Genomic DNA, 11,981 nt, shown 5'->3' with positions numbered 1-11,981 from the left:
TTGTACTGCCTGAAAAAAGGGATCTGTTTGTCGGAATCTAAAGAAAGCAAAGTTTCTTTCCAGAAACTGGGCCATTGTGTGAGAACAGGAACATCCTTTACTGCAGTGCTGTGTCAGCAATTAATCCAAAAGCTATGCTTTTGTCACATGGAGACATTTTAATACAAGTTAAGAAATGTTAGAGAAGTTGGATAAACGAAAACACAAAACACAGACATGATACCTACAAAAAAGCCTAATGGGTAGGCTGCTGGTGCACCGATGTCACTGCCTCTCAGGCTGACCCCCCAGTATTGTCTCATCGTTTCCTTGTGCTCCCTCATTTGTCCGTATCCATGTTTTGTCTCATCTTATTATTTGTATTACCATAATATCTAGGAGCCCTACTCATAGACCAGAGCTCCATTGTGCTGGGCACAGTACAAACATATGACAAAAAATGGTCCCTGCCCCAAGGAGCTTCCAGTCGAAGTATGAGAGGAAGAGACAGATGAATGATACACAAAGATGGGGGAGTACAAGTAAACAATGAGACAATATTTGTCAAGAGGCACAAGAGGCAGTGGTCTCTCCCCACTAACTGTCTAACCATTGTCAAGTTTTCTGTAGGCATCACGGCAAAGGAGGGATTTGAAGGTAGGTAACAAGGTGACTTTGTGGATATTTACAGGAAACATCTCCCAACCATGAAGGGCAGCATGAGAAGAAGCACAAAAGTGTTAATTTTCAAACAAACAAGTAGTCAGTGGAGACTGGCATCATGAGTCAATGAGAGATGAGCAGGGACAGCTTGATAGCAACTGAGAGAGGACAGGGAGGGTGTCTGTGAAGGGCCTTGAAAGCCAATATAAGCAGCTTAGATTTGATGCAATAGTGAAGGAAAGGCCAGCTCTCTGGAGCAGGGACAGTCTTTTTGTTCTGTATTTGGACAGCGCCTAATACCATGAGGTCCTGCTCCATGACTAGGGTTCCCCAATGTTATGGCTGTACAAATAATAAATATTGGCTGTGGCAAAAACCTGAAAGAGTGAATTAGTATTTTTTCAAATGAGAGAAAACTGCGGATGTTTTCCTGAAGAGATATGCACTGGGAGTCACAGAACAAGTTTCAATAAAAGAATTAGTAAATATACATATACCGTGAAAATGAATAAACACTCATCTTCCAGTTCAGGTCTTAAAGAAAATGCTTCACCCACTAGGAGAGCAGTGATCCATCTAGCTCATTTAATACAACAAGGCATATGCGTCAGCATGATGTACATGCATAAAGAACTGACATCAGTGAGAAATTCAAACTGCTCTCTTGACAGCAGCTGTCTAAGAACTGCACATTGCACATTACGTAGGGGAACTGCTGAGCAGCCATGCTTCCTTTTACTCAAAGCTCCCATCCTTTCCCCAAGAATCTATTTCACCTCATTCCCCCCAAAAATATTGACAACGAAACCACATTTTTCCCAAACATGTTCAGATGTTTCTGAAATTGTAAAGGAGCCTCTTAATTTTTAAACTTCTGAGCAGAAAAAGTGAGCAACCCCCCCCCAGCCCAAAACAAAATAAAAGCAAACAAAACACAATCACTTTTTCTGCTAACAATAAGTAAAGTTGGCCAGATAACTTAAAATTAATCATTTTGCCTTTTCTCTCCTGGTCACAAATTGTGAGCAAGTTGTACAGTTTTTCTATATTTCTCCAGAGACGTCCACTTAGTAGTGTTCATTAATTTTTTTATTATCAGAATGAGAACGGGGGAAGACTTCCCTGCTTCTATTGAAGTTCATCCCAAATTGGATGCTGCCATACATCCCTTCCAGAGATTAATTTATATTTGTAGTTTATCAAGATAATTCTGAAACCAGGGATTTTTGCCTTTGAAATGCAGCAGATTGTAAAAAAACAACAGATTTAAAAACAGAATGACCCGGGGGAGGCTCTCTCCTGAAGAAGATTACAGCTGGTTGGGAATATTTCAATTAAATGTCAAAGGTAAATATTATTTCTATCAGAAATTGGCAATTTGGTCAAAACAAACTTTTCATGGGAAAGAATCAGTTTCAACAAGTTTCTTGACTTGAAATTTAAAAGAGTTTTGAAGTTGTCAAAACCATTTAATTCTGACATTTTCCAAAGCAAAAACTTCTGTTCTGGTTCAAAACAGCTTTTCATTTAGAAATTGAAGCTACTTATAGTAATAAATACATAAATACATAAATAAAATTATCAAAATAAAAACAAACCATTTCAACTTATCTGAATCAATTATAGATTTTTTCAGGTCATGAACATTTTAAAGATTCTGACTTTTCATCCTAGTGGAGACAGGAAAATCGTTTGAATTCTTGAAAGTTTAACAGGATGAGGAAACCATTTCTCACCCAGCTCCACTCAGTATCCGACTATACTAAATATGGTACAGAGAAAGGTAGATTGATTAAAGGCTTCCTAACCCCTTAAACTTGTCTTGTGTACATTTCTTAGTTTGAACAATAGTCGCTTTTACTATGTCATTTGTTTCACCCACAGGACCCTCACTATAGGATTTTGATTTACTTGGCTTTGCAAAGCAAAGCGTGGTTTTGTGAAATGAAACTGACTTCTGCTTACAACAAAAACAAAAAACACCTTTTCTGGTTTTTGTTTTCAAAGGTTTCTGTGAAATGAGTAAAGAACAATATCATGTTGTGTGTGTAAGACTTGCGTGCTGACTCTTGAATGAATTAGGGTCATTCAATTGTCCCCAGGTTGTTGTGTACCCTCTGTTACAGCATGTTGGGTTGGTTTGACAAATTTTGAATAGAAGAATTGTTAAAGGCTGACAAATAAATCAGGTATTTCACATTTTTTTATCTTAATCCAAGCGGATAACCCAGGCCATCAACCTATACCCAAGAGGGCCCCTATCCTGCAAAGGCTTCAGCATTTGCTTAACTTTATACATTGAATAGTCCCAGTGATGCCAACATGCTGAGCTCTTTTGAAAAATCTAGTTCCCAGAGTCCAATAGCATAAGATGTGGAGAACCTGCCTCCCAAGAGATGCTCAGCAGCAACTATGCAGCATCCGGCTGCTCAGAGCTGTACTGACATTCTGGGCATTGTATATGATGTAGAGCAGCAGCTTTCAACCAGGGGTCTGGGCCCCCGCAGGGAGCCACAAGCAGGTTTCAGGCGGTCTGCCAAAATAAACCAGAGAGCAGGGCTGGCATTAGATTTGCTGGGTCCCAGGGGAAAAAAAGCCCGTGACTGAAGTCAAAGCCTGGGCAACTTAGCTTAGTGGGGCCCCAGGCAATTGCCTTGCTTGCTGCTCCTTAACACCAGCCCTGACTTTTTACTGCTTATACACAGAAACAGTCGTTGTGGCACTGGTGGGCTGTGGAATTTTTATAGCACGTTGTGGGAAAGGGGTCTCGAAAAGAAAAAAGGGTGAGAACCCCTGCTGTAGAGAATTAGAAACAGTTCCACTCACTGCCTCAGCACCCCCTGCCGTCAGGGCAGAGCACTGCAAGGATCTTTGTCTCTAGTGCCCTCTGCAGATCACCGATGTGGCCCTGCAATGGCTTCTTTTCACCCGCAACACAGCCCTTCAGCTAAGCCTTGCCTAGTCCAGACTCTTCCTAGGGTAAGAGAAATCCACCAGAAGGTCATACAAATAAAAGGTTTTTCTACTTGCTTGCGCTCTTCTTCAGCCCACCCTCTAGCATCTGCTTCTAGCTCCTGCTAGGTTACCTCTAAATCTCTCTGGCTCTGAGATCGAGCCCCCTTCGCAGCCTCCTTCCTGATAACATCCTCACAATCTCAGATACCCTTTCAGGGCCTTCAGTCAGAACCTAACTTGCTCCATGTGATTCCTCCTCAAACTGACTTTTCTCTGCCCTTTTATGAGACCCAGGTGTTTCAGGGTGTTACCTGAACCCATTAGTTCAGCCTCTTAGTCTGTGAGGCAGCTAATTATGGCACAGCAGGGCTGACTGAACAGAGCTAGCTTGTCCCAAGCTTCCTGGCTCTTAAAGGGGCAGGCCATCCTGTTACCCGGATCATAGAAACTAACATTACATTACAATAGGCTCGTGAGATTTTTTCTGTGAATGTTTGTAACTGGGACTAGTTCAGTCCTTGGTATCTGCTACGGAATATTTATTTTTCAGCTGGTCCAGTTGGATGAATTAGGTGACATTGATCAGCTTGTCACAAAATCCATTCTTCGCAATTTGCAACTTAAAAAGAAAAAAGAATGTCGTCTTCTTTTGCGGCCTAATTTTGCATCCTATACTTATGTGAGCAATCTTTACATTGGCTCATTAATCTGTTTGGCTCCAATAAACCTACTATTGTGAATAAGAACTACTCAAATCAGTAAAGATTTGCAGGATCAGGCCCTTAGTACTTATGGCCCATATAACTGAAATACTGCTTACTTATTAAGGCTACAGTTCAGCAAGGTACGTAAGCATGTGAGTAATTTTAAACACATAAGTAATCCCGCTGACTTCAGAGAGACTACGCAAATGCTTAAAATTATTCACATGCTTGAGAACCTTGCAAAATTAAGTCCTGAAGGGTTAATGTTTAGCTATTCCACCTGGAAGCAGGCGGGGCACACCCTGACTGTTTCGTAGAAGCAATGCACACATTGCTCTATCCAAGGACAAGGGCTAGACATGAACCATGAGAACTTGATTGTTTGGACAGCAACTGTGGGAGGTTTTCTTAGCCTGGGCTCAAGGCCTGAGAACCAGGATTGTAGTAGATAGGGGATGGTAACTAAGTATATGAATTAACGTCATACATTCCTTTGTGTAGCAGGGTGTAATGCTTAGGGGGAGAAATATAATAAAAGGAGAAGGTGGAAGGCGAAGGGGCAGAACGCCCATCTCAGCTGACCAGCCTGCTGCTTGCAAAAAGCTGTGTTCTGTCTCATCACTGAACCGCCACAACTGGCGCCCAACGTGGGGCCCTCAGCACTCACCTCGCCCGGCAAGGGTTTCAGACGCGTCACTCATCCGCTTCGCGGATCCCGGTGAGTATTTTTCATTGTGGTAAGTATGGGAAGCTCCCTCTCTGCTTTGCAAGTGCAACACCGCAATGAGCTGCAGTATTTGCTGCGTAAGGCTCAGCATGACTGCCCGGCTCGAGCACTTACTCTCCTGCTACAGGAGGTGCGTGCCAAGTGCCCGTGGTATCCTGAAGCCGGAAGCCTTAAGCTAGCAGACTGGGAGCGATTGGGCCAGACATTGCACAAAGAGCCTCGGGCCCCCGTGCAGGCTTTACATGCCTGGCACCTCTGCCGCGATGTGGTACAGCGTGTCGCCTCCGACAGGCCCTCCCTCGCGAGGCTGGTGATCTCACCACGCCCGTCTGCTCCTGCAGCCATCCCCCCTCCTGGCGATGCGACACAGCGTGTCGCCTCGGAAAGGCCCTCTCCAGCACCAACAGAGGGGCTGCCGATCCCGCCGCCCCCGTTCGCTCCTGCAGCCATCCCTCCCCCTGCTTCACCCCCAGTGCCTCTATTACCACCGCCTCCCTGGCCTTCCCCACCGGAGCCGGTGTGTGATCACCCTCCCCCCGTGGGGCCCGGAGGGTCATCTGCATCTGCTCAGAAGCTTTCGCTGGTGCAACAAATGGTTCACGCAGCGAAAGCTCGATCAGATCTTACAGCGGAGGAGCTGGCTGATCTGGTCTCAGTTTGCCCGGTGACCTGGCAGAATGATGACCAGGGCAACCCCGTGGGCACCTGGACCACTTTGTCATACTCGGTGGTTAGAGAGGTGAGGAAAGCAATTCGTGAGTTTGGCCTGACTAGCACCTTTGTGCGTGGTCTCATTGAAGGGATAGGTACTGGGTACTCCCTAATCCCTGAGGATTGGAAAACGCTGCTGCGCATGATGTTGTCACCTAGTCAGTATGTTATTTGGCTTAGTGAGTATCGGCAGATGGCAGAACGCCAAGCTCAGGTACATGCAGCGCACGGTATCATTTATGAGCAATTGGCAGGGGAGGGCCCGTTTGCTACTATTGAGATGCAGTCTCAACTCCCTCAGGCTGTCTTCCCCATTATTTCCACCTGTGCCCAGCATGCTTTCAAGAAGGTCCCGGATTCAGGCAAGCCTACCAAAAGCTTTGTCAGTATCCGTCAGGGTGCCTCAGAGTCCTTTTTGGATTTTACCAACAGATTGCATGAGGCTATCCTCCGGCAGGTGGATAACACTGAGGCAGCTCACGAGCTCCTGTTAAAATTGGCAGTTGAAAATGCAAACGAGGATTGCCGCCGTGCTCTCCAGGCAGCACAAGCCTCTGGTATTTTAGAGCTCTCAGACATGCTGCGGGCGTGCCAGAACATTGGCACACAAGCCCACAAGGCTGGAGTTCTGGCTGCCGCCCTCAGAAAAACTGGGAAAGAGGGGAAGCGTTGTTACCGCTGTGGTAAGGAGGGTCATTTTCAGCGGGAGTGCCGCTCATCTAAGGCACCAGCCCGACCCTCAAAGAAGTGCCCCAAGTGTGGGAAAGGTTATCACTGGGCTAATCAGTGTCGTAGCGGGTCGGGAAACCGTGCGACGGGTCCCCCCCGAACCCAGGGCCAAACGGGGGTGTTTCCTACTCAGGCAATCGCTCCTCTGCCTTGGAATCCGTAGACTCTATGAGGGCGGCGACTGCTGGAAGTGCAGGGCTTGATTTGATCATGCAGGAGGACACTGACTTTCGGCTGCCAGGGGAGGTCTGTGCCATACCTACACAGGTGACGGGACCTCTCCCTGCCGGCTTTGTAGGTCTTGTTCTCCCTCGCTCACATGCTGGGAAACAGGGCTTTTTTGTCATTCCAGGGGTCATTGATGCTGATTACACTGGCATTATTAAGGTTCAGGTGTGGACTCATCTTCCACAGTCGCTCCCGCGTGGACGGTCAATTGCACAATTGATTTTAGTCCCCTATCAGGTGCCAGCTGCCGAGGATCGAACTCGGGGCGGAGGCGGCTTTGGATCGACGTTGTCTCACTCGCCGTCTCACAGCGCGTCTTCTCCACTTGTTGCTCTGACAATGTCAGTCCGCCCCTCGAAGCCTCAGTTAACACTTCTCTTAGATGATGTTCCTTTTACAGGGCTGGTGGACACTGGAGCTGACGTTACGGTGATTCGTGATCTGGAGTGGCCGGTTAATTGGCCTACGGTTCCTTCTAAAGAATTGTGGGGGATCGGGGGTAGTAAACCCGGGCGCCAAAGTTTGTCTTGGGTCACGGTCTCTAAACCGGGAGGCCGTACCCTTGCTACTATCCGCCCTTTTGTGCTCCCTGTCCACCTCAATATTTGGGGCCGTGATTTACTTACAAAGTTAGACACCACCCTCGATATTAACATCTGATGGCCCAAAACCCTCCCTCACCCACCGTGCCCTCCGCCTTACCCTTGGTATGGCAATCCTTAGAGCCCGTATGGATTGATCAGTGGCCCCTCCCTCTAAAAAAGCTAAAAGCACTTCATTCGCTTGTGCAGCAGCATTTGCAAGCACAGCGACTGGAGAGCTCCACTAGTCCCTGGAACACCCCGGTGTTTGTTATTAAGAAAAAATCGGGTGCTTGGCGACTGTTACATGATTTAAGGGAAATAAATAAACGCATCCAACCTATGGGCCCCTTGCAATTTGGCTTGCCAAATCCAAATTTAATTCCTCAAACCGATCAACTTTGTGTGTTAGATTTAAAAGATTGTTTTTTTTACCATCCCCCTTTGCCCTCAGAATTAGCTGTTGTTATTTTGGCCTTTCAACCTTTTGCTGATTGTCCCTTTAATTTAATTGTGGATACCTATTATGTTTATTAGGTAATTGATCATTTACCCCTTGCCCTCATTACCCCTCAGGTGGATGCAGACCTCCTTCGCCTGTTTTTGTTTTTGCAGCACCTTTTTGCCACTTGTCATTTCCCTTATTTTGTTGCTCATATTTGCAGTCATACCCCTCTGCCTGGGCCACTCACTGAGGGCAATGCACGCGCCGGTCACGCGTTGCGTGGTCAGGTAAATTCCCTTTTTTCTGACCCCATTGAAAGCCAGGCCTTTTTTCATCAGTCTGCCTCTGTTTTGGCCCGGCAGTTTCACATTCCTGCTGATCATGCACGTTCCATTGTTCGTTCCTGCCCCCACTGTGCTGCTGCTGCTCCTACTTTTTCTTATGCCGTTAACCCCCGAGCAAATCAGCTGTGGCAAATGGATGTCACTCATGTGCCACAATTCCGCCCCTATTTGTTTTTACATGTTTCCGTTGATATTTATTTAAGTTTTTTTTGGGCTTCCCCACAACGTGGGGAAGCCACTAACAAAGTTATTCACCATTTGCTGGCCTGCTTTTTGTTATGGGTCGCCCCTGCCAAATTAAAATAGATATGCCCCAGCCTACTGCTCTGCAGCCCTCTCCACCTTTTGTGCCCGCTGGGACGTCCGTCTTACACACGGAATCCCTTATAATTTCACGGGCCAAGCCATTGTTGAACGTGCCAATCGCACACTCAAAATCTTGCTAGATAAACAATTAAAACAAGGGGAGCTGTGTCTCCGAACCTTAGGAGACATTTAACAACAAATGCATATCCTCTTGTTTACTTTAAATAATTTAACACTGAATGCAGATCAGCAGACCCCCGCGGATCGGCATTTTCACAAATCTGAGGTACTGGAAAGACCACGTGTCTATTACTGTCAGCTGCCCGATCCACAGTGGCTGGGCCCAGTACCTCTAATCACTTGGGGTCGGGGATATGCTGCTGTGTCTCTCCCTGCAGGACCGTTGTGGGTTCCAGCTCGGTGTGTGCGACCGGCACTTAAACAACATGGCATGGCACCAGGGACTGTCGAATCCCATACCGGAGTTTCAGCTGACCTTGGAGGAGACCGCGTTGCCCCCCGAGTCGACAACGACGGGACGGAAACGGAGGAGGCGTAGCGTCCCAAGCCAGCCCGTGACATGGGGAGCAGTAAAAGCATTGGTCGCCGCGGCTCAGCGAAGACTGGCAGCAGATCAACAGCCAGAGACTCCTGAGACTTTGTTTGTGGCGATTCTCGCCCAAATCACTGTTAATTCTGTGATGATTGTGTGCCTTTTGCGCCTGCTATTTCCTGTAGGGGTTGGCTCGGAAGCGCCTTCCCCGTTATAAGCCCGAATGACATATAACATATGGGAAAGATTGGCTTCAATAGCAAATGTTACCTGTGCGCGTGTAGTTAATTGTACTAGTATAAAGGTGCCCTTAGGCTGTCGAAAAATTTCTCAACCTCTTTTAAATTGTTCCCATGCTGTTAATGTTTCATATAATTATGGCCATATCATCCTACCATCAGGATGGGTTTTTACTTGCGGTTCACGCACCTTTAATTATATTCCTGCAAATGTAAGTGATGGCACCCTTTGCTGTCTTAGTAGAATGATATTTATATTGCCTTTTGCTGGTGACAATTGTAGTAAAAGAAGTTTACCCCTTTTAGATGATTATATTGCAGATGTTGAGCTTTTGGTTATTTTGTGTTTGTAATCATTGGGCTTATTTTTTTGCTGCTGCTGTGTACAATGTATTCTTTCCTTGTTAAGATTTTGTAAAATTTTGCCCTGGAAAGCTCCCCAGGTTATGTCCTTGTCTGTCTGGGAGTTAAATAGCATGACAAAACAAATTGACGGCTACCATGAGATGGCCAAATATCAATAAATAAAAAACGGGGAGATGAAGGGTTAATGTTTAGCTATTCCACCTGGAAGCAGGCGGGGCACACCCTGACTGTTTCGTAGAAGCAATGCACACATTGCTCTATCCAAGGACAAGGGCTAGACATGAACCATGAGAACTTGATTGTTTGGACAGCAACTGTGGGAGGTTTTCTTAGCCAGGGCTCAAGGCCTGAGAACCAGGATTGTAGTAGATAGGGGATGGTAACTAAGTATATGAATTAACGTCATACATTCCTTTGTGTAGCAGTGTGTAATGCTTAGGGGGAGAAATATAATAAAAGGAGAAGGTGGAAGGCAAGGGGGCAGAACGCCCATCTCAGCTGACCAGCCTGCTTGCTTGCAAAAAGCTGTGTTCTGTCTCATCACTGAACCGCCACAAAGTCCTATATTATGAGGGTGCTGTACCTAATCAGGCTGTTTCCACATCACACCACCATTTATCCTGTTTACCTAATTAAAGACCAATACTGTGAGCATAGGTTTATTACGTTGTCCATATGCTAGATACACTTAGACAACTGAGACATAGTGTACTTTCAAGTAGATGATGTATTAACTGAGACAATACATACTGAAGGTCAGTACCAAAATGTCTCACACAATATAATGTCTCATGTCTCACACAATATAAAACACTGATGTTGCTCAGCAGACAGATACACAATACATATGCTGGCTCTATAAATGGTCTTTCTTTAGTAAGTGTTTGCTGTAAGCTTGCTTTCTTTAGATGCAATTCAAGGCAAAGAGCTCCAAGCCAGCCAGCTGGTAGCTCACAAGTCAAGCAACATTTTTCACCCTGATTAAAATGAGAAGTAGAGATCTGTTTTAAAAATATTTTACAATATTTTTAACTGGCCTCTCTGAGCCTAATGCAGGAAGCACAGTCTTGTTTTGATGTCATTTGTGACAGTTCCACTAAGAGCCCTATATATGACCCAGTGGGATAAATATGGATGTGATGTGTGTAGCTCTTAGATCAGGGGTCGGCAAACTACAGTCCACGAGTCGGATCTGGCCCCTCAGGGCTTTGTATCCAGCCCGTGGGATTGCCACCCATGTGGTGCCGCGGGCCCCACACCCACTCTGGGAAGCGGCCGGCACCACGTCCCTGTGGCCCTTGGGGGAGGCGGGGTAGAGGGCTCCGCTTGCTGCTCTTGCCTGTGGGTACCTCCCACAAAGCTCCCATTGGCCGGGAACTTGGAGCCTGCCCTGGCTCCGGTGCGCACTGCTGCCTCCCTGGAGCTGCTCCAGGTAAGTGGTGCCAGGCCGGAGCCCGCCCCCCAAACCCTTCCTGCACCCCGCACCCCAACTCCCTGCCCTGAGCTCCCTGCCTGTACTCCAATCCCTGCCACACCCCACACTCCTCCTGCACCCCAACCCCCTGCCTTGAGCCCCCTGCTGCACTCCACACCCCTCCCTGCACCCCTGCCCTGAGCCCCCTCCCACACTGTGCACCCCCTCCTGCACCCCAATCCCCTTCCCTGAGCCCCCTCGTTCACCCCGCACCCTTCCTCTGCCTCAACCCCTTGCCCTGAGCCCCTTCCTGCACACCGTACCCCCTCCCACACCCCACACTCCCTCCTGCACCCCAACCCCCTGCCCCAGCCCTACATTCATGGCCCTGCATGCAATTTCCCCATCTAGATGTGGCCCTCGGGCCAAAAAGTTTGCTCACCCCTATCTTAGATACTGTAGTGAAAGTCACCAAAAAGCCTCTAACATAAACAAGTGATGTTACACGTAGGTAACTGTGTGTCTAAATTGGTTTAACTTGCATGCAGAAGTGCCAGAATAAAGGAGTCTATTATGCAAAGCAATCGATAGAAGGGTTCAAGATGGCCGAAGTCAGCATCCTGGTGCTTCAACTTAAGCCTTCTTATATTCCATTTTGCTCACTGCAGAGTTTAAATAACATCAGCTTAGACTCTTTTACACTCACTTATCCATCAGTCACTTGCACATCATCTGTGAATTTGGCCTTATAAATCTATTTTAATAAAGGGTCAATAGTCTTTTTTTAAATGTATTTTATTTTAACAGCATTAAACATCATACTTTTTCTTCTAACCTCTGCAGCTGCCCAGAACAATCTTGGGGCTCTAAGAAAGTTACTGTTAAAAAGAAAAGAGACAGCGTAAAGTGCAGGGAAACCAAGGAAAGACCCTACCATTTCCATAGTTAGTGCCAAGTATTTAGGCTTGGAAGAATTCGATTTTTTATCTCTAAATGTCGGTAAACGTCAATTTCACTGAACACCTACAAACCAATAA

At 46.6% G+C, this 11,981-nt stretch overlaps 1 protein-coding gene across 2 annotated transcripts; it reads left to right on the top strand.

Annotated features, from left to right (window-relative positions):
- The first annotated feature begins 4,559 nt into the window (after positions 1–4,559).
- Positions 4,560–10,003, top strand: LOC142073171 (uncharacterized). 2 transcript variants are annotated; one of them, XM_075132175.1, is made up of 2 exons: positions 4,560–5,767; positions 8,771–10,003. In XM_075132175.1, exons 1-2 carry the CDS (start codon positions 5,045–5,047, stop codon positions 9,140–9,142), a joined length of 1,095 nt encoding a protein of 364 aa, XP_074988276.1. In that variant the 5' UTR covers positions 4,560–5,044; the 3' UTR covers positions 9,143–10,003. The 2 variants fall into 2 exon arrangements, 1 of the variants encoding a protein (XP_074988276.1); XR_012669872.1 differs by lacking the exon at positions 4,560–5,767 and adding an exon at positions 5,967–8,009.
- The last annotated feature ends 1,978 nt before the right edge of the window (positions 10,004–11,981 follow it).

The sequence above is a fragment of the Caretta caretta genome, chromosome 9 (assembly GCF_965140235.1).
Source record: "Caretta caretta isolate rCarCar2 chromosome 9, rCarCar1.hap1, whole genome shotgun sequence".
NCBI lineage: Eukaryota > Metazoa > Chordata > Testudines > Cheloniidae > Caretta > Caretta caretta.
This window is presented reverse-complemented; position numbering and strand designations above follow the sequence as displayed.

Coding starts and splice junctions, on each gene's coding strand:
- LOC142073171 (XM_075132175.1), top strand. CDS start 5,045: ATGGGAAGCTCCCTCTCTGCTTTGCAAGTGCAACACCGCAATGAGCTG. Junction 5,768..8,770: donor CATACTCGGTGGTTAGAGAG/GTGAGGAAAGCA, acceptor CTCTCCCTGCAG/GACCGTTGTGGGTTCCAGCT.